A 22,854-nucleotide genomic window follows, 5' to 3' on the forward strand; every position below is an offset into this window, starting at 1 on the left:
GGTAACACTTAACAATAAGGTTCCATTTGTTAATTGTATTTAATGCATTAACTAACATTAGCTAACAATGAGCAATACATTTGTTACAGTATTTATTCATCTTTGTTAACATTATTTGTTCATTGTTAGTCCATGTTAGCTCATGTCTAGTAACTAGGATTAATAGAGGCAACTTTTGATTTTAATAATGTATTAGTAAATGTTGTAATCAACATTAACTATGATTAATAAATTCTTTAGAAGTATTTTTCATTGTTAGTTGAACTAGTAACTAATGTTAACAAATTGAACCTTATTGTAATGTGTTACGAAAAAAAGGTAATTTGATATTAGCCACCTCTGTCCTCAGAAAAGGTAATTAAGCATAAAAAACTTTCTGAATGTTTTTGTTAATGATTTTTATAATTTTTTTTAAATTCTTGAATAATTATTTATGTATTTTTAAATATACAAAAATTATATTATATTATTCTTGTTCTTGTCTATATAATATAATATAATATAATTAATATAATATAATCATTTTAATTCTTGAATAAGTAATGAACCTTAAATGTATGCTTTCTCTTATAAACGTAAAAAATATGCATGCACTAACCACAAGGCCATGTTTTAATCTGACAGATCTCAATCTGATTTATTTACTTATTAATTAATAAATATAGTAACTATGGTATTTTGGTGGAAACTGTGCTTATATTTTTTTTTTTTTTTTTTTTTTTTTTTTGTAAGGGACATACACTTTTATCTATTTTGTAATATCTGTGCTGAAAGAAAACCCTTTCCTGCTATTCATCATGCGCAGATGATACGTTCGGAGATCTGCTTTGTCATCATGTACACTGTATGTATTGCATGCTGTGTGATATATTTGTGTGATTTAAACTCCTATTTTGTGGGTAGACAGATTACTATGATATTAAACCACTGTAATTTCAGCCATAATATAGGTTATGGATTATATCAAAATAATAATTGGCTTTGTGTCACATCACATTTGTATCTTTTTTATGCCATACATCTCCTTACCAAATTCTTGTCCTGGTTCTCGCATGTTTGAATCCGGGTTTCCTGCTGTCAGTGGTTTCCAAGACCGTTCTCTTTCTTCTCTTCCCTTTGGAATCCATCTTTTAACAGAAATACAAAATGGCGCAGTTGTGTTTTTGTGAGATAAAGCTGAGCTGCGCTCGTCAAGACGTGAACTCTGGGGGGACACAGAAAGACCATTAGACTAATAGGATTACTGTAACCGCATTCTAACGGAGCTGCTTCAAGCGTGCCTGAGAATGGGGAATTTCCTGCTGAGGAGTATTTTAGGAACTCCCACATTCGGTTGAGGGGGGGAAGTGGATTTTTTTTCATGATGCTTTTGGGGTGTGTATGTGTGTTGTCTGTGTGGTTTCTGTTGTTGCTTCACAGGAACACGTTCCCCCCTCTTAGCCCTGTTGTCATATATCATAAACACAGGCCACGGTTCCCACAGAGAGAGAGTGGACTGAAAAGGGCCCTGCTTTTCCTGGCCCCGTGACAGTTTCATACTGAAAAGAGCAGGCTAGTCTCTTGCCTCTCAGAATAGCCAAGTCAGACATCTCACATCTGTGTGTGTGTGTGTGTGTGTGTGTGTGTGTGTGTGTGTGTGTGTGTGTGTGTGTGTGTGTGTGTGTGTGTGTGTGTGTGTGTGTGTGTGTGTTCCTCATGACCAAAGCAGTGACCTTTCTAAAATCTATCCATTGTTTGATTTCTCTTCCCAGATCGGTGAGAGGGCAGAATTCCTCAACAGATCCGCACAGAAGAGGTGATCGCTTCTACTTTTACTCCTTGCAGACCTTTCATGAAAACATGTTATTCAACTTCAATGCACAAATGTGTCCAAAGGGGTCCAAACAATAAGATTAATCACATCAATTAATAATCTGAAGTATTCAGAGCAATTTCGGGTTAAAAGAATGTTCTGCTTCCAAAACAAGTTAAGCTCTTCGATATCATTTGTGGCACGTTGTTGATAACCACAGACAATTGTTGATTCATCCCTCAGTTTATAAAAACAAGGATACATTCAATGACATCGAAAAGCAGCTGTAAACATTGTGAAAATTCCACAGGAATTTTGTTGTCAGCACATAACCATTCGCCTAGAACAGCAGCAGGACTATTTAGACAGCTTTACACCACATATAATTACTATTATTTAGTAATATTAAAGATATTTAGCAAAAATAGGAGGGAATCTGTCTATCCATCCATCACCAAATGCATCTATCTGAAATACCTTTAAATATTAATATACTAAAATATTAGTCCAAATCAAACTGTCTTTCTTCCTATCTGTCTATCTGTTTATCTGTCCGTCCATCCATCCATCGCAAACTATTTGTCACGCATGAACTGTTCATTTATTTTTACTTGCAATCTGTAATCATTGTGAAAGTGATGCTTATAAATACCAGCATGTGCTTATGTTTGTGTGTGTGTGTGTCAGTTCTGTGAAGGCGTCTCACAGTCCTGTGGTGTCTAAGATTGATAACCGATTAGAGCAGTACACCAGCGCAGTGCAGGTGAGTCCTGCATCGTCCTCTCTCAAACTCAACACAAGCCAAAGATAAATCTAAATTAAACACAGGACTCCAGAAGACAGCACAGTTTAATCTCTGCTTTTCTCTCCATTCAGAGCCAGGTCAGATCTCCCAGATCAGCTGCCATAGATCTTCCCGTGGTGACGGACGGTATTCGCAACATCAAGACCATGTGGGAGAAGGGGAATGTCTTCAGCTCTGGAGGGAGCCCAGCCTCCACCAACAAGGTTTGTGATGTTCATTCACACTGAAGGGTGATGAAGCAGACCCCGCTTTGGACGCATTTCCTGCCCAAGATCACATTCTGAACTTTAACCTTAAAGGGAGTGTTTTGTTCCGCCCCGTACAGGATGCAGCTGGGATAAAGGTGGGCGTGGCCGGCCGCATCAACGACTGGTTGAATAAAACTCCAGAGACGGGCAAGACGTCAGGAGGAAGACCTGCGGTAAGCCTTTGACTCTGTCCATCACAGCTGTGAGCTCTATGTGAATCTTGTTATCTGGCGCCACCTAGTGGTACTGATTCAACCCAAAGGAGAACTAATACAGAGCACTGAACTAAAACAGATGTTAAAAAAACATAAGAAAGAGATTCATGGGAGCATTTGCAGAGTATTTTCAGATGTTTATATGTACATTTGACTATTTCTGTCATGTAATCACACAGAAGTGATTAAAGGAGTGGTTTTATTCAGGCTTTCTCTTATGTCCTGTCTGCTCCGGCATGCCTGCAATCTTTCATCGCTGATTGGCTGTTTATTTTAAAACTCTGGCTTCATTGTTCAAATAGGGATGTAATATGAAAAGAAGCTATAAATATATTTAAATGCACAAATCTGTGTTAACTTAGAAAAGAAGTCTAGTGCAGCAGTTCAGAGTTCAGACGTTGATATGGGAATCAAAAGTTAAAAGACACATACAGTATTACCCTAACAAAATACAGATTTGTGCACTTTTTACTGTACCTGTTTTTTAACAGGCCTTTAAATTTAGCCCTAATTCTGTGATTAGAAAAAGCATTTTCTTGCCAAAGCATTGACTGAGCTCTTTGATCTAATGGTGTTGTTGAGCGCTCCAAATGCAAACTTTACATGCAACAGTCAGACAGTAATTGACAGTACTCTGATCCAATGGCATGTAGGAATTGTCAGATTGATAGTCCTCTAGCCCAATAGTGTTGGGGGAACCAGTGGGGGTGGCAATTAATTTTTCAAGGTGGCCTTTACACACACCCCTGCTAGAATGTAGTGCCAGATATGCACTCATTGACGCCCTCTCCAGCTGACGGAACCCTATGCCTAAAAATGGCGCCGAGTTTACACCTCATTTACACTTGCCTATAGCATTTAACATAATGGACCTTTGACCTGTTGCGTAGGTGCAAAACCTCCGGGGTACACGCTGGTCTTACTATCTTTACAGCTGTCAGTTTACGATCTAATAATTAATGATAATGGACAAAATTGACTTAAGCGTTTTTTTAAATGCCACTTTTGTTATTGTTGTTGTTTAAGGTTTTATTTTTATTATTTTTTGTTACATTCAGTTTTTTTATGATTACATTTATTAGATTAAATAATAAACATGCTACAATATGGCTCCAAATACTTCAAAATAAAACACACTCCTTCATAATTACTATATTTTAAATGTCATATACGTGTCATATTTGTCCAGTAGCATTGTCATGTGAAACGGTGCACCTCACTTGTACCTTCACAGTTTTTCTGTCATTCTCTCTTTCTCTTCCACTGTTAGATTTCCCTTTGCTTCTTCCCCTGGGCTTCTTTCCTCTGCTCTCTCTTCTGCTCTCTCTCTCTCTGCTGAAGATCAGGTATGACATGCAAATATCCCTCCCCTCCTCTGCCTTTAGGACACTGGCATCCTTTATGTCATTTCTCTCAGATTGACGTGCGTGTGTGTGTGTTTACATGAGCTGAGTAGTGATATTACACCCCTTCCCCTCCCGCAGGACCTGAAACCGGGTGACGTGACCAGCAAACGCAGTCTATGGGAAAACAAGGGGTCCTCTGCTACCAAGGTAACCAAACACATTTTTTTCCCAATCAGCCCGACTCGCCTTCTCTCTCTTAGTTATTTATACACATAACATTTTTTCATAAGCCCCTGGAGAATGAATTAATAAACAAACAACAGGCTGTGGGTTTTATAACCCTTCAGGCATGCCATTAGGACTTTGGAGACTGTTACAGTCATAACAGCCGCAGTAGAATGATATCTGCAGTATAATCGCGGAGAATAACATTGCAATAACGTTGCCTGTGTGTTTTGTGTTTAAAGCCGTCCCCTTGCTAATTGCCTACAGATCTGACCACCTTGACGAGGTAAATGTTATTCTATCGCACAGGAATGCACAGTGTTTGATGAGCCACACATAAATGCATTTATCACAGGATGGCTTAGGAACTGGCTTTTATCGTTTCTTCACAGAGCTTTTCTCGCACTTTCGCTCACTGCTGCGAGAGTAGGTGGTTGGTTTGCAAGAAGAAGGTGCTTTAAAGTCCCCAGGAGTAACTACTGTGGCACTAATTGACTTTTCATTATGCTCCGCCCACCTCAGCTTCCATTGCTCACTCAGACAAGTGCTCTAACGTGTCTAAAAGGAATGAACTGGAGAAAGTGTGATACTGCAAAGCATCCTGTATATGCCACTTTGTATATGTCATTGCAAGTTCTGCAAGTGAAAACCTTAAATAAATTATATATTATGCAGTAATGTGATCAAAAACTACGGAGATTGTGAATCAGAATCGGTCACAACAGTAAACACAGTAAATTGACGGTAAATTGAAAAGAGAAAAGCCTCTTTTCTAACATTTTTGCAATGACTAATGTAATAGCTCACAGTGGTACTGTGAACTTAGTCACTGTTGCATCTGCTATGACCTGAATCAATATGTAAATTAATTAACATAGATTGACCCTCAAGCGAATGTAGGTCAAGATTTATTTAAACATTGGGAAAAGGTAATATTTGACTATTTCTGTCATGTAATAATATTTAAATATTAAAAAAAATAATAATAATTTAATTAAATATATTATCTAATAAATATATAATTTAAATATAATAAATAGTTTTAAATGGAATTTTAAATATCCAAACAAACAGGACTTCCATAGGCACTTATTAAAAATGAGCAAAAGCTTGTCGGATTGGTCAGCAGGGCGGAGCTTAGCGAAGGATCAATTTCATTCTCTCCTCTCTCTTCCCTTCTCTCTTTTTCCCGTCACACATGGGTTTAACATCCATCACTCCTTAACAAAGCACTCTGCCTATTGTGAGAAGATCTATTTTAACGCCGATATGACTGGGATCCAGTTGACCAAACATGGCGGTAGTGCACACACACACACACACTCACACATCACATCGTCTGAACCTGAAAAGGCATTCCCACGAGTGCTGGCCTTCATATTTTTATATCCACAGATCAAACAGATAATAATGGTAGTCATTCGGAGCGGGCGGCTCTATCTTTGGAACGGGCACAATAGAATATACTTCTGGACTGTCAGCGAGGAGTCAAGATCAGGCCAAGGCTGCGGTTAGCCACAGACTGCAGTTCTGGCCCCGATCACTTAAAGGACTGGTAAATGGTGACGTCAAAAGCCTAATGAAGGGAAATCTGTGGTCATAACCGCGCTGGTGTTACCAAAACCAGCAGTGGAAGGAATGAGGGTTTCACTTGTTTGTGAATCTGGAAAAAGAGCGCTGTATGAAACCATGCTAAGCATGTTTCTGTCATTGTACACGCAGCATGTCGGCCACAAGCACTTTCACTGATGACTTTTTGGAGCACATAGGCACAAAAGAATTATGTTAAAAAGGAAATCAAATGTGAAGGCATAAGTGGAATAGCAGACGGTTGAGCTGGGAAGGGCTCGGCCACACTGATTAGCACATTAGCTTGTGTTTATGTCAATCTTATTCTTTCTATCTGTTTCTTTTTCTCTTTCTCTCATTTTCCATGGATTTATACCTCACCCAGGTCACAGGCAGAGGAGAGACCAAATCCGTCACCAATGGTAAGTGATGACAAAATAATATTTGTCGTATTTGTGTAACACAGTTTTCATTGTCCAACGAAAAGTGATTTGTCAATTCAAAACTGCTGCGCGTTCATTTGATGTCTCATATACATTTATGACGAGCAAGGATTTAGACCAATAAGATTTCACAGTGGGCGGGGTTTGCCAAGTGATTTCGCCACTGAAATGGACCCACTGAAATGGTTTCCATAATAATCTGTTAGTGATAATTCTGTTTAAAACTCTTAAAGAGGTCTTAAAACATCTAAATTCGCTTTTCTACAAATTAGGCCTTAAATAGGAGAGAAAGTCCTAAATTCGTAAACTCATGGCATTAAATGTTGCATGTATGCACTGCAGAAAAAAATGATATCTTTCTCTGTATTTTTCTTTTGTTTTCCAATACAAATATCTAAATATTCTTAAATCAGGATAGATGCGAATTGAACATATGAAGTCTTGTTTTCTGAGATACTGAATAATATTAAATGAAGAAACATCTGTCAACTGGTTATGAAAACTAGTTTTCCCTTTGAATTCAGTTGATTTTTCTGAGCACATTGGCAGATACCTGAACTATACTTGCAATAGTTCCACTTTAGCACAATCAAATATATTCAAGTACATCTTTAGTTGGGCCTCAGCACTACTTCCACACAATTAAAGTGCATTAAGCACAAAATTAGTTGTTTCAATTTAGCAGACTTCAAGTATACCAGTTTAGTATACCATAAGTACAATTGCATATAAATATGTAAATATATTTGTAGTATACTTGGCACAAAATAAGTGTATTTCAAGGGATAGCACTGTACTTTGTGTTATATAACCTTGGTATTGAATTACAGAAAACCAGTTAATGTTTTAGTTGTATTTGTTGTGGTTTCCTTTTACTAATATAAAATTTTACCCAACTATGTTTAAAGAAATGTCAATTGAAACCAAGCAATCGTAAACAATGTCCTAGTGGCTAGTTTGTATAGCGGTTCTACCTGAAAGAGATTTTAGGTTTTAGACCGTAAAAAAGCCCAAAGCTTGCTTGGTTAGAACACTGTGTTGGCTCTATTGTGCATGTGTGTTTGCATTATAGCTTGTTTCTTTTTCCTATACATCTTTCTGTGTCCTTGAGGGGTCAGTGATGTCAAAATAAAGTCCTGCTGTGAAGGGCAGTTTCCACCATATTGCACAACACCCACAATCCCTCGACCAGAAATCCCTGCCAATGATAAATCATCGCTGCAGGGATGTCGTTCACCGGCTGCAGCGTTTTAAAATGCCTCTTTGGCATTGTTTTCTATTTTGAATGCCAGCCATTTGTTCCTCTAGAAGAGGACGCAGTGGCCTTCAGGGGTGCCAAGCGGTTTTTGGGTTATGGGCGACAGGTTGTTGCTTTAGCCTGACCTGAACTGCACTCCCCCACCCAGCTCTGCTCGTCTCAATATCAAGCCGTGGATTCTGGGCGTCTGTCAGTGCCAGCAGGGCTAAAGCTGCATGTTTGTCACATTACTGCATGGGGCGGTAGAAGATTAGCGCGCCTGCATGCCGTATAGAGATGTCATGAAAACTTAAATCCTTCCAACCACTTAAAAATGGTCGGACGCCACACATTTAAGAGATTCTTTGAGCTGTTTTTAGCTCTGGAGCACAAGAAATAAAAGGTTGTAGATCACAAATACACACAGCTAAGTGTACAAAGATTTTTAATTGTCTCAAAAATGAAATGGCTTAATGAAGAACGTAACAAACACACACTATTTAAGCCTTCTAAGGGACAAAATATGACCCAGATCCCATACAGAACAGGCAACAATTATGTTTAAACATGTTTTGTATGATAATCATTCTCTAATATTTTGTAAATTTGGATAAAAATTGAAAACAGATCCACTTATTTTCACTGGTTCTTAGTGGTGAAGGCTTCATTTATTTGGTTGAAAATGCAGAAAAAACTGAAATAGTGTATAAAAAAATGCAATTACATTTATTATTATTTTTATTATTATTTTAATATATATTAAAATGTAATTTATTCCTGTGATGCAAAGCTGAAATTTTAGCATCATTACTTCAGTCTTCAGTATCACATGATCTTTCAGAAATCATTCTAATATACTGATTTGCTGCTCAAGAAACCTTTTTATTATAATTATCAATGCTGAAAACAGTTTGCTGCTTAATATATATATATATATATATATATATATATATATATTTTTTTTTTTTTTTTTTTTTTTTTTTTTTTTGTGGAAATAGTACTTATTGTTTTTTCAGGATTCTTTGATCAATAAAATGTTCAAAAGAACAGCACTTATTTTGTGGATTCAAACTTTTTATTTTCAAATTTTTAATTTATTAAAGCATGCAATAGTGCATATTCAGTTTGTATTAGATTTTAATTTCTCTTTTGTCTTTTAACAGGAATGGGCCATTAACCTTTCAAAGATGCCAGAGAGGCAGGGACCAAGAGAATGCACAACATTCCGTTTTTTTTATAACTTTTATTAATACCAAAAAAATACAAGCATTTTATACTGCCAGGAAGATCTATGTGAGTAGACACAGTATAAAAGAGAGAAAAAGAAAAAAAATATATATATATTTTATCACTGTATTCACAGGTCACCGTCTTGCACCATCATAGCATAAACGCAATGCCTTTGTATGTAACTTCTGTTAAACTGAAATCAAGGCTGTGAAAACAAGAGAGCAAGTAATTAGTTATATAACAGCAGCCAGCTACCTTGAAAAATCGGACGAGGCGTAGCAATCCGCTTCGTCTTTTGTCAAATCACATTTTTGCAAACATGTTAGTTACTCTTCTCATCTGTTAATTTATAGCTAAAGCAAAGCTTCACCTTGCATTTCATTCCTGTTCACCAGTTCCAGACCAAATATGAACACCCGTAGAGTAGCTGTATTTTGTACTTTTTGTCGTTACGACACTTTTTTTTATTGTCTTAATAATATATGTTAGCACATAGGGTAAGTTTTTGTAATTAACTATATATTTTACTGCTTGATACAAAAATGGTGCTTTTGCTCTCAATATTATTTTATATCAAAACAAGTTTTAATTCCGCAGAAGTCCATTAAGTCATACCATTTGCATTATTACATTATCTCTAGCATTTTTACTTCTGGAAACACTGGTCTGAAGTTGTGTGTGACCAACTTTTTGTTAGTGTTAATCATGTGGAATAATCGGTATTGGTTAAGTGAAACTGTTGAAGTCTAAAGAAAGGGAACGTGCACTTTTTGGCTTAAATCACATATTTGATGAGTACATTTTACACATTTTGCATATAATTCAAGACCTTGGTTAATCCAAAAACATCCAGCACGGACAACGAGAAGGACAAAGTCAATTCATGTTTATTGTTCAAGTGTTTCATTTTTCTTCTTTCTGTTGCCATCATTCATACTAAACTGCAACACAGATGTTGTCAGCTTTCAATACAGTGCTAGTTGGCAGAATGTTCGTAATGCTGTCATTTAAACGTGTATCACTTCTGACTTCTTTTGTCAGACAAAGAATATCCAGTTCTGCCACCATAGCTTATCGCTCATGTCTCTAAATGTTCAAAGATCCTGTATTCTGCTTGTATTTTTTGACAATCAAGTTTTTTACTATTTGTTTCAACACTTATGTATTGTTTCAGACTAACACTATGCAAGTCGCGCCACCTTTAGTTACAAATATGACCGTTTGTAGCCAATAGTTCCATACAGAGCAAATGTTTCAACTTGTATCATTGTCTCAGTGACCACAATAAAGAGACCAATGAAAAACAGCTGTGACTGTGCTTCTCAATACTCCAGCAGACATATATCACATAACTGAAATGCTTCACTCCCTCTGACAATAGGCTCAGCTCTGGCAGCCAGTCAGAGCAAAGCAGCGAGGTCACATGATCTGGCAGGTCTGTATTAGGTGAGCTTTGGGTTAGTTTGAAACTGTCTGCTGCCCGGACCCTCGAGATAAGACCCCATCTCTCGTTCTTCCTAGTGAGATCTCAGGTAAGAGGCTTCAGATTTTGTCATGGCATCCAAATGACAGTTTCTTTATAACTAAAATCAAACAATTGCATGCCTACCGGATTAAACTAATTGTGCCAAGTTTCTCATAATGTGTGAATCAGGTCTGAGGATCACCCTCTTCATTCCTTTGCGTGGCGTAGTCTGTGCAATCATCAATGCAATGCTCGTCTTGTTCGCCAGAGGGACTGGTGGTTTGCATGCTTTGGGTTTTTGCCTTAATGCTGCTTAATACAGACTATCAATGGCAACATTCCTGCCACTGTCAGCCTGTGACTTTCCAGCCTTTCAGATGGAGTATGACCGGCCCTGGCTTATTAACGTAAAATGCACCTAACTCCAAAGTGAGATAGTTAATCTGCTGCAAAGATTTGGTGGATTTGGTCATAGACGCTGCGCTCAGACCTCTGGCTGCTGCTGCCTGCTCTCATTATCGCAAGGACTCAATTCAAAATCAGCCTTTATCCAAGATGATCTCTTTGCAAGGGCCATTAGTTTGAGTGCCATCAGACTAGATAGGCTGAAGACCCCAACAGCTGTTGAGCTGCAAATATTGAATGAAAATTAGACTACAAAACATGTTTCAACTGGATGACCTGCTGACATATGGACCTTTGGCAACTACAGTCTGAATTTAGACACTTCAATACAATGAAAGAAAAAAAAGTGGTGTAGGATTTACTTTGAAAAACAAAATTCACTCAGAAATTGTTAGTAAATTTCACAAATAAATTCAAAGAAATGAGAAGCAACACTGAATTAAATGTTACATTTTCAAAGTAGAAAATGTACTACGACAACTTAAAAAAAAAAAAAAAAAAAATATATATATATATATATATATATATATATATATATATATATATATATATATATATATATATATATATATATATATATATACAGTGTGTGATTTGATGCATTAAAAGCAAATATTAAACCAAGTGGTGGAAAACTTAACTTTTTAGGCTTTTTGCAATTATTGTCAATCAGCTGGTGTTTTTAGGAGGTCAGTTCTCCTTAAAGGTGTCATTCATTAAGTTACGTAAATTACAAAATAAAACTGTTGTAAAAAAAAAAAAAAAGTGCAGAAAATTACAAAAGAGATGTAGAAATTGCTGTTAAATATAATTTACAAAGAAATAAAGTGACATTGAATTAACATGAAATTTGAAGTAGAATGGCTGAAATGGGATAAAATTAATAGACATGTTTTATTAACAACTAGAAGAAAAATGTTTACAGTGCATGCTCCATTTTTGTCTTAATTGTGAACATCATCTTTACTTTATTATTAAAAAATTGTTTAAAAAATAAAAATCATAAAAATGTAATTTATTAAATGTTTTGCTTGAAAAGCGTGCTTGTGCTATATTGATATTATGTTGCCTAATACAATGACATTCATGTAGCCTATTTTTAATTGTGACTTACAATGTAAATAAACAATGATTATTGCAGTTGGCCTATATTTTGCAAGAAATACTAGGTTATTTCAGGCTCTCTGCTTCAAAAGTTCATGTTTAATTTAATGCGAAACTGGTCATTTCTTTGTAATTATTTGTGAAATTTACAAGAGATTTTTGAGTAGATTTTTTTCCCCTGTGTGCGTTTTGGGACGACTATGTAATCGTAATGATTTGAGTTAAATCTGGACATGTCTTTAGCGTCATTAGAAGCTGTGGAACAATGTCCTGCACAAACAATGTGCTTCAAAAATAGACACCAAGGACACACGCAACTCTTGGTTTACACAGAGAATGAACGGCAGGCCTGGATGAGATCAGCCAAGTTCATTGTCTGGAAAAGTATGGAGCACCTGTTCCAAACCGAAGTTTATTACAAGCAAAAATAGCCTCCTGCACTCATTAATCACATGTTTGATAGTGTGATTTATCACAGTGGATAGTCTTCAGGACAGCGATGCTGCTTTTTCAAATCTTGTTAAACACGGTAGTGAATACGAATCCTTGTTATGGTCCAACATAAAGATTATTGCTCTCTGGGATCAGGGTCACTAGCAGAAGTTTAAAGAAGATTGGTTCTGCTGTTAGTAGGCTACATGCTGAAATAAACTGGAATGAACTCGTTAAACATGCACGAAAGGTCCCTTAATAACTTAAACTCATTTACTTTATCAGAAATCAACTAGTCATGGCTGACACAGAAGACGTCATGGAGGAAGTTCAGTACGTATGAACTCATTACTTTTTAACCATTTTAACTCATTGTATTCCAAATGGAATACTGAATACTTCAAAGTATAGACTGTTTAAACTTAAAAATAAAGGTTCTTTATTGGAATCTATGGCCGCTTTTCCACTGTCAGGCCGAACGGTTCGAAACGGTTCCACTTGAGTTAGGTTTGGCACAATTACATAGTGGAAAATGGTTATTTGGATTATTAAAATGTTCTCTGAAAGGTTCTTTTAAGGCAACACTGAGAAAACCCCATTTTGGAACCATTATTTTTAAGAGTGTTTTGTATAGGCTACTAAAATAATTGAAACAACAGAAGCCTATGGTGACATTGTTGCCACATGATAACAATACAGTGCATATGAGTATGGATTAGTCAATTATTTATCATAAATTCTCTTAAAGTTTAATTGTCTGATCATGTAATAGTGGAGTAGAAATTGCAGTTGTGGGATAATTCTGTCCTGATACTGCATGCACATGCTGTATACAGCAGAAAGAGTGAAAGTAGTGTGTAGTATGCTAGGCTATTCCAAACACAGCCTACCTGTACATTGTTCATATCCACACTCTCAAGGGGGGGAAAAGTGCATTGGGATGTTAAAAAGGTACATCTTTAGACCTTATTTAGCCCTAAATGGCACATATCAGTGCTTTTAAAAGTGCATACCTAAATTGTACATATTATTTTAGTTTTAAGTACATTTAATTATAACGTTATTTGAACATTTATTTTTAATGTTCTAAGAATGTTAAAATATCCAGTTTTCTTGTCATGATTAGAACACTAATTAAAGGTTCCTAAAACGTTCTACTAATTTTTCCCCCAAATTATTTTTTATATATCCTATCCTAAGAACATTATGAGTGTTCATCAAGTACAAATTGATTTAGAACGTTTTCTCTCAGTGTTATAAGAACATATATCAAATATTAATAAAGTTATAATAACAATCCATAAAAATGCTAGTGAAAGTTGTGAGAGTGTTCCCTATTGGGGTGACAGCTTTGTTTTCTGAGAGTGTAACTCTATTTCATGTATCATCCTTTTAATTGATTATCCAACTCAATGTCAACTGTTTATTCTTTTCTTTTTCTCTCTTCACCATGAAATAGTGAAGGTAAGCCAGTATGAGATGTGTACCTTCTGCTTAAAGCCTAAACATTAGCCATATTCATGTACTCATCACTAATTATGTCCTCATGGAAATTGGAGGCTGGTCCAGAGGAAGTTCTGCATGCTGTTGTTCTATTTTAGACTGTGAGCGTTTCACTTTAGAATAGCTTTTGTCCTCAGCTTCATGCCCAGTGGAGTTGAGTTACTCAAGTACTAATATCAGTATGTGCAGAGTGACATTTTAGTATCAAGTATGTCCTGCCCATGTCTGTTTCCTCTTGTTTTGGGTATCAGTCCCTTTATTCTGTCCATAACAGTTCATAAATCTTATATTTTGGGGCTTGTCCAGCGTGGTAAATACAATTTTGTATAAATGACATTGAATTCATTTAGCGCATCATTTGGTCCATTAGATTCTGACTATGAACTTTATCAAAATGTCATTTACAAGCTGTTGGGTGGATCTCAATGTTCTGACAAAGGTTAACGATGATCTGTCGACTTGATTCAGCATCTTGATCATGCAAATGTTCCTCTTATGCTTCTGAATGTATTTGCTACTAATCGTTATTATGTTCACACTGTAGTGGAGGAAACCGAAGAGGAAGGTAAAACCGTGTTGTTGCTGTGTGTTGTGTTGCTTTTCCTGCATGAGTTTAAATTTAAGATTAACTCCAAAAATATGATTCAATTAGAATTACATAATATTGATACCACATGTGACCTAAAACCATTAGAAAGACCAGTTTCGTCTTCCTTTATAGACTAGAGTCTTTCACATGCATGCATGCAGTTTATTTTCACAGTTAATTCATTCACTTACTCATCCTCGTTTATGCTGTTATTTATTTCTTCCTTCTTTCTTTCGTTTATTCTATCATTCCTCCTCCTGAAGTGGAAGGTAAATCTTTCACAATATATAGTAACTGTATTCAGTATTTATGCACCCATTATTTCATTTTTCACTCACTTTTAAATTGTTTTAGTGATATTACACCATAGTATGGAAGGCCATTGCCACCACACACAAATCTCAAAATTAAAATATATAAACTTAAAATAGTCACAATTCAGATTTTTTTTTTTTAAATAAAAAAAAAGTCAGAATTGCTAGATATAAACTCATAATGTGAGATTAAAAAAAATCGCAATTAGGGTTTTTTGTTTTCAATACCATGGCAGAAACAAGCTTCCATACTTTAGCAACTTTATCAGTATTTTGTGTAAATTCACCTTTTTAAAAAATAATAATAATTATAAACCTGCATGATATTAAATACACATTGCATTAGACTTATCTGCTGTATCCAAATTAATCATTTCTCTTCAATAGTGCCGCCTCCATCAGAGGAAGGTAAAGCATCAGTCTTACCTTTATTTTGTGATTTTCTGCACATACAAATTTGCAGTTTAATATTTCATGTTATATTTTCATATTAGAACCAGCCCCTGAGGAGGAAGGTAAATATTCCCTCGTTTGATTTGTTAATTCAGTTATTTAAATGGTTGTTTTTTTTATTATTATTATTATCATAGATACAATATCTTTAAACCACTGCAATTTAAACACATTTTATTTGCATAATACCAAATTCCTCAATTTCAGTATTTGAACCAAAACCTGCATTCAGGTAACTCACAAGTTGATTATGAACAAACGTGGCTTTCAGTTACAAATTTTTAACTGCAATTCAATTGCTAAGAGAATTTCTTGTCATAAACTGGCATTTGATTTCTCCAAATTCCATGCATTTTATCCAAAAAAATACATAAAAGAATATCTGTTACTAAACGCCAGGTCTTATATTATGATATGTTTATAATTTCTCAAGCTGCAGTCTTTATAAACTAACTGATGTGCTGTTCTTATAATAGAGCCTGTGGAGGTAGAAGGTAATTATTTCAGTTTTTATTAATATTATGGGTTTTTTTTATATCTTAATATACAAGTGTCTGTAAATCTTCATTCTTTAACCACTTATAACTATCTCATACCTGAACAGAGGAGCCAGAACCTGAACCACAAGGTAAAGCTCCTCGGGTTTATATTCATTCATAGAATATAGATTATGAATAAATCATTTAGCAAGAGTTTCCAGATATTCTTGGCAGCTGGTTTTGTAATATGGATTGATGGGCTGTTGTGTATAATGTGCTCTGTTCAATAGTAAGAAATGTCAAAATTATGTGTCCACTGATGGACGGCTCATTTTCTTGTTAATGAATTCAAACTGTGATGATCTGAAGCAAAATTGTACCATTATTGCAACTGCATGATGTGTCATCGTGAAGGCTGGAGGACAGAAACTGTGTTTATTTGTAAGGTTTGTATGTCATGATGCAATAGAGCGGCTCATTTCAATCGCATGTGTGATGATTGTGACCGTCAGAACATTGGGTCGTCACATTCAGCCGAGCATTTGTTTCAAAATCAGAACATTTCTCTAGTCCTGGATCGTTTCTTATTCCCAAATATTGCTCATTTTTCCTTGAAACATTTCAAATGTGTTTATGCGAGTAGTCTTAATGTGAAATTTTGTCTGTTGGTCTGTCTTCTTCTGACAGAAGCTCACGTGGAGGAGGAGGCCACAGGTAATCGCTCTTTAAATCACACACACGTACGCTTTGACTGATTCTCTGGGAGTCTGTAATGTACTTTGTGCGTCATATTAATAGCGATGATGTATTTTGTTTATTTGTATCCCCAGATGAGACAAAACCAAAGCCGAAGTATGTTCTTCATCAACATCTTTCTTTCTAAAGAGGCGTTTATCTCCATATATTCACATGTAAAGACTCTACACCCTCAGTCCTCATGGGTAACAATTATTTTACAGATTCATGCAAAATATCAGTGCTCCAAAGATTCCTGAAGGAGATAAGGTGGACTTTGATGTGAGTTTGGATTTGAATTACATCACTTCCTGTATTCGCTTCAAGTGTTTGGAATGGAATACTAGCATCTTGTTTATAATACATCAAATTTTGCAAACCTGCAATTTTTTCAATAGTATGCTATATATGAAGTTACACTTGTCTCCTGACTTTATTATGTAAATGTTTAATTCTGCAAGTATTATGTCCAAAAAAAAATTTAAACTGTTAATTTCCATTTTGAATCCAATCTAAAATGTCTTAAAGGAATAATTCACCCAAAAATGAAAATCCTGTCATCATTTACTCACCCTTCTAAACCTGTACGAGTTTCTTTCTTCTGTTGTGCAGATATTTTGAAGAATAATGGTAACCGAAGAGTTGGCGGTAGCCATTGACTTCCATAGGATTTTTTCCATACTTTGAAAGTGAATGACTACTGTCAACTGTTTGGTAACCATCATTCTTCGAAGTATCTTCTGCTGTGTTCAACAGCTGAAAGAAATTCATGCAGGTTTGGAACAACTTTAAAATTACAAAAACAAAACACAAAAACTTTAAAGGGGTCATATGATGAGATTTAAAGTTTTCCTTTCTCTTTGGAGTGTTACAAGCTCTTCGTGAATAAAGAAGATCTGTAAAGTTGCAAAGACTAAAGTCTCAAATCCAAAGAGATATTCTTTATAAAAGTTCAGCGTCAACCACACCCCCCCCACAAAACGGCTCGTTCTAACACGCCCACACATGTCCACCACAGCAGAGCTGTATATTAGTGTAAACACTGCTTTCATGTCAGTACCTCTGTGTGTGTGTGTGTGTGCAACAGGACATCCACAGAAAGCGTCAGGAGAAGGATTTATCTGAGCTTCAGTCTCTGATCGAGGCTCATTTCATCCAGAGGAAGAAAGATGAAGAGGAGCTGATCGCTCTGGTCAACAGAATCGTAAGTCATTCATAATCTGGGTGAACAGTATATTCTAGAATAGCATTAAACGGCTAAATAACGTTGAGTCTTGTGATTGACAGTGTTGTATCTGTGCAGGAGAAGCGTCGCACTGAGAGGGCGGAGCAGCAGAGAATCCGTGCAGAGAAGGAGAAGGAGAGACAAGCCCGTCTGGCTGTGAGTGGCACTCCCTTCAGCACATAGGAAGCAGCCGTAACTCTGAATGCTAGAATTAAAATAAGTGGAACTCTTTCCATCGCTTCTCTTCAGGAAGAAAAGGAGAGAAGAGAGCAAGAGGAGCAGAGAAAGAAACAAGATGAAGATGCTAAGAAGAAGAAAGCACTTACCAGCATGACACACCAGTATGGAGGAATCCAGCAGAAGGTTTGAATGAAAAGATTTCTATGCATTGTGAAATACAAAACTACCGCAGCAGTACCAAGTAAAAGTGAATCAAACAGGGCGAGGGCCGCAAGGGGGCGAAGAAACAGACGGAGAGAGAGAAGAAGAGGAAGATCCTGGCGGAGAGGAGGAAGCCACTCAACATCGATCACCTGTCTGAAGATAAACTGAAGTAAGTCACCGCCGAGCATGATCTCATCGCAGTTAGATCCGAAATGGCCACTGACGAAGCTTCTGATTGGTTCTCGCAGAGAGAAGGCCAGTGAGCTCTGGCAGTGGATGATGCAGCTGGAGGCTGAGAAGTTCGACCTCAGCGAGAAACTGAAGAGACAGAAATATGACGTAAGTGCTGACATAACCTAAAAAATATAGCATAAACGTTTATAAAGTTACAGATTTGAATCAGCGTCATTATCGATTTTGTACATTGGATTTTGGTTGCAAACAACTATTTTCTTTTGCTCTATTGCCTTAACTTCAAGAAAAAATCTTTCTTTCTTTATGTCGGTGTCAGATGTGGACATATATATTAAGCATGAGTCATAAAGTAGATAAAGTAAATTATTGTAAAAATTCTGATAGTTTGACAAGACGTAAATCACTTAAAGCCAACATGAAATTAACTTAATTTACAAAAAAAAACAATTAATTGGTTTTCAAGCCAAAAATGACAACATCCAAGCCATATCATATAGAAATCACTTTTTCACAATTCAGGAAATTCCCAATAAATATATGTGACCCTGGACCACAAAACCAGTCTTAAGTGTTTTTTTTTTCAAAATTGAGATTTATACATCATCTGAAAGCTGAATAAATAAGCTTTCCATTGATGTATGGTTTATTAGGATCGGACAATATTTGGCCGAGATACAACTATTTGAAAATCTGGAATCTGATGGTGTAAAAAAATCTAAATACTGAGAAAATCACCTTTAAAATTGTCCAAATGAATTCTTAGCTATGCATATTACTAATCAAAAATTAAGTTTTGATATATTTACGGTAGGAAATTTACAAAATATCTTCATGGAACATGATCTTTACTTAATATCCTTCTATCCATCTATAATTTTGACCCATACAATATGTTTTTTGGCTATTGCTACAAATATACCCCAGTGACTTAAGGCTGGTTTTGTGGTCCGGGGTCACATATTTTTTGTGAGGTAAAAGTCCTACCTTACACCTTTTTTCTTTGTAAATATTTTTTTTACTCTGAAATATGTCATATGATGTGTTCAAGTCATGTCAGAAAAATTGCATTTACGAGTTGAACGCACATGAATATCAGCAGTCGTAATTCTAAGTGTTAAACTTTGGATTTTCTTCAAGCCCAGAGTTTCTGAGTTAAGAAAACATGCCAGGTGCAATAGATGCAGCGTCTGTATTAATGACAAAATTGTTAAAATGTATTAAATTGTTTTAGAATAATTATATAATTTAAGCAATTATATAATGTTAATTAAATTATTATTTTAATGATAATTATATAATTTCACAGTAAAACTCATTTGCATACAAAATATAGTATTGTACAACTACAATAAAATACGTAATTCAATTTACAGCACCTTCTTAAATTGGATAAAAACATAAATGAAAAAAAAACACCCAATGTGCATACTTTAGTAATAATTTTATATATGCAGAGTAAAAAAATGTTGAATTTTATACAGAAAAGGTGCATTGCTATCTTGCTTCGATCCAAATTTATTTGAAAACACCTGACGACGTAATTACGACTTCGTAAATATGAACTTCCCTGGAGGACTTGAATCCACCAATATATTCACATTGCGGAATTAAAATAATTTGTGAATATTTCATGTTGACTTTGAAAGATTTAGCTGGTAAAATAGTTCCCACTTGGGCGCTGTGAAAACAGGCATCCATGGCCTGCCTGTCTAAAACTGTGACTTGCTTCCAGATGAATCTTCTCCAGGCCCGAATCATTGAACAACAAAAGTTGTAAGTAACTGGCTGTGTTGTGTAGCCTGCTGTCAGTAACCGTTGTCAGTCAGATTTGTGTCGGGTCTGGGCTCTCGATCGGTCAGTCGATGCCGTGGGTGAAGGCAGGTGATGTGCTTGTGGCTGTAATCAGGCAGTGGACGTCTGCGAATCCACAGGTTTCCCCATCAGCCGGTCCTGTTGAAATTGTTTTTTGTGCTTAGCAAGGCTTGTATGTGTCCCTTACAGATCACTCAGCTACTGGCTAGAGTCAAAGATCACCAGAGGTAAGTACCCTGAGCCACACTGGTCACTTTCCCCTGGTTTCAGCGAGGTCTGGTTCAGAGGAAGGAAACAGAGGAAGAGTTGCTGTTAAGCAGACCAAGACAAAGCCGTTTTGGTTTGATCTGCTTAACAGACCATGCTCCTTTCTGATCCCAGGCCCGATGAAACCGTACCCTCTTGACCAGAGCGAGATTGGAGCATGTGGTCCAGCTCAATCCCAGCGTCAAACGGGGAAACGTTTAGGATTTTTACACTCAATCCTAATAGGACCAGTTCAAGGGGCTCCTTCAATTCATACTTAACTGTCATCACCAACACATACAGGACATGAATTTGCCCACATAAACTGACAGAACTACTTATATATGCAGATCAATTATTATAAATGTTCACCCAAAAATCCAAGATGTAGATGGGATTATTAGATTTAGAGAAATGTAGCATTCCATCACTTGCTCACCAATGGATCCTCTGCAGTGAATGGGTGCCGTCAGAACGAGAGCTGATAAAAAAATAATCCACAAGTAATCCACACCACTCCAGTCCATCAATTAAGGTCTTGTGAAGCAAAAAGCTGCATGCAACAAATCCTTCAAGGCATTTTAACTTTAAACCATCACTTCTGGCCAAAATACAAGTCTACATAATGCATAATAAGTCTTCCTCCAGTGAAAAAGTCCATCCACTCTCACATCAAAATTCAAAAAAATAAATAAATAAATAGTGTTTGATCTTTGCTTGTTTCTCTCCTGATTCAGGGAAGATAACTTTTTCACTGGAGAAAGCAATATTATGGATAGAGGACTTGTATTTCTGAAAGCAACAGTTTAAAGCGTCTTGATGGATTTGTTTTTTTGTTTTTTGTTTTTACGAACACACAGCTTTTCACTTCACAGACATTAGATGATGGACTGGAGTTGTGTTGTGGATTATTGTGGTGTTTTTATCAGCTGTTTGGACTCTCATTCTGACGGCACCCATTCACTGCAGAGAATCCATTGGTGAACAAGTGATGTCATGCTAAATTTCTCCAAATCTGTTTACATAAAGAAAGAAACTCATTTGCATCTTGGAAGGCCTGAGGGTGAGTACATTTTCAGTAAATTTTCATTTTTGGGTGAACTGTTCCTTTAATACATTGGTTGGACATAGATGAGAGAGACTCCAATGGAATGGTAAGTTCAAAATGAATATTTTGCCTCTTGAGATGGAATCTGTAGGCTGAACGAGATGGTAAGAAACACAATAGGGCAAAACAAGACTGAAACATGGACAGCATGCGAATGAGTGGTGCTTTTTTCTTGCATGTTTATGAAATGTGTCTCTTCTGATCTTGTGAACTGACATTCCGATAACAGTTTTTTTTATAATCATGTCTTATCTCATTAATTATAATTAGCTAGGAATCATTTTTAATTTGGGGGTTGTTGTTTCAATTAATATTCATGGCTTAGCGGATGAATATTAATTAGGGTATGCTCAGAGTCTGTGATCTGAGATCAAGTCTGGAATTTGCAAATGTAAAAACTGAAATGCATTATGATTAGAAATAAAATATGCAAAATCATGTAAATAATTTCAATAGCATAATGCTATGTTCTGATTTAGTAGATGATGAAAGGAATTCAATTATCTCAAAAGTTTTTGTTTTGATATGCAGCCACATTTAATGATTTAATGATTTGATAATTATTTTTTCTCTTTTCAGTGCCAAAGGTCGTGGCAAGGGCAAGGTTGGCGGCAGGCTGAGGTAAACGTGCAGCGAATCGAGGAGCTACAGAGATTTAGAAGACTTTGTCTCCTTCTTCACATATGCATTTGTAGTCGTTACAAAACCATCTTTCTGTTTGATTGCACATGTAGAGACAGTAAAATCTGTCATGTTTTATTCCTGCTTTTTTGACTTAGACACACAATTATTCTGCAGTCATCACTAAACTATTTCATTCATTTTATCCCTGCAACATTAAAAGAGCCAAACTGCCTACAAAGTGTCCTGGTGACTGCTTCTCACATACTTATTTTACATTATTTTCCAAAACCTCCATTTTTTTGACCACTACACCCACACATGAAAATGTAAATCATCAGCAGTGCAAAGAAAAAAGGGTGCAGAGCCAATATGATCTTAATAATAAACTCATTTCAACATACTATGAAACCAATGCAAGTCATAATAGAAAGAGGACCTGGATAAATAAACAAAAAGCATTGACTGAATGTATTGTCTTTCTTGAGAAATGTATATATATATATATATATATATATATATATATATATATATATATATATATATATATACAATATATGTAAATCAAAAAATATATATTATAAACTATGTATATATATATATTCTATACAAGCAAAATCAAAAAAATCTATTTGTTTCATTTAAAACCTGAAAAAAAAAATCTGTATTTCATC

General features: G+C 35.9%; 2 protein-coding genes across 13 annotated transcripts in view; both read left to right on the forward strand.

The window, feature by feature from the left end:
* The window catches only part of cald1a (caldesmon 1a), a 52,008-nt gene extending 41,592 nt beyond the window's left edge, over window positions 1-10,416 (forward strand). For 5 of the 6 annotated variants that reach the window (XM_042738507.1, XM_042738518.1, XM_042738525.1 and 2 more), the window contains 7 exons: window positions 1,752-1,795; window positions 2,480-2,555; window positions 2,669-2,800; window positions 2,923-3,018; window positions 4,545-4,613; window positions 6,586-6,622; window positions 9,044-10,416. In XM_042738507.1, the coding sequence (XP_042594441.1) occupies window positions 1,752-1,795; window positions 2,480-2,555; window positions 2,669-2,800; window positions 2,923-3,018; window positions 4,545-4,613; window positions 6,586-6,622; window positions 9,044-9,057 (468 nt within the window). In that variant the 3' untranslated portion in view covers window positions 9,058-10,416. Of the gene's footprint in view, window positions 1-1,751; window positions 1,796-2,479; window positions 2,556-2,668; window positions 2,801-2,922; window positions 3,019-4,544; window positions 4,614-4,873; window positions 4,918-6,585; window positions 6,623-9,043 lie in introns of all 6 variants that reach the window. The other variant, XR_006156465.1, reaches the window with a different exon arrangement.
* Window positions 10,417-10,528: 112 nt separating this feature from the next.
* LOC109060308 (troponin T, cardiac muscle-like) lies at window positions 10,529-22,645 on the forward strand. Of its 7 annotated transcripts, none has more exons than XM_042738541.1 (19): window positions 10,529-10,642; window positions 12,802-12,849; window positions 13,976-13,980; window positions 14,564-14,584; window positions 14,872-14,877; window positions 15,310-15,330; window positions 15,417-15,437; window positions 15,852-15,869; window positions 15,980-16,003; window positions 16,542-16,568; window positions 16,685-16,706; window positions 16,814-16,871; window positions 17,677-17,793; window positions 17,893-17,970; window positions 18,064-18,177; window positions 18,255-18,367; window positions 18,447-18,537; window positions 20,126-20,166; window positions 22,139-22,645. In XM_042738541.1, exons 2-19 carry the CDS (start codon window positions 12,815-12,817, stop codon window positions 22,182-22,184), a joined length of 858 nt encoding a protein of 285 aa, XP_042594475.1. In that variant the 5' UTR covers window positions 10,529-10,642; window positions 12,802-12,814; the 3' UTR covers window positions 22,185-22,645. The 7 variants fall into 7 exon arrangements, with proteins under 7 accessions (XP_042594475.1, XP_042594484.1, XP_042594493.1 ...); XM_042738550.1 differs by lacking the exon at window positions 20,126-20,166 and adding an exon at window positions 20,395-20,432; XM_042738559.1 differs by having other exon boundaries at window positions 16,545-16,568.
* The last annotated feature ends 209 nt before the right edge of the window (window positions 22,646-22,854 follow it).

Source organism: Cyprinus carpio, chromosome A4 (assembly GCF_018340385.1).
Source record: "Cyprinus carpio isolate SPL01 chromosome A4, ASM1834038v1, whole genome shotgun sequence".
NCBI classification, from domain to species: Eukaryota; Metazoa; Chordata; class Actinopteri; order Cypriniformes; family Cyprinidae; genus Cyprinus; species Cyprinus carpio.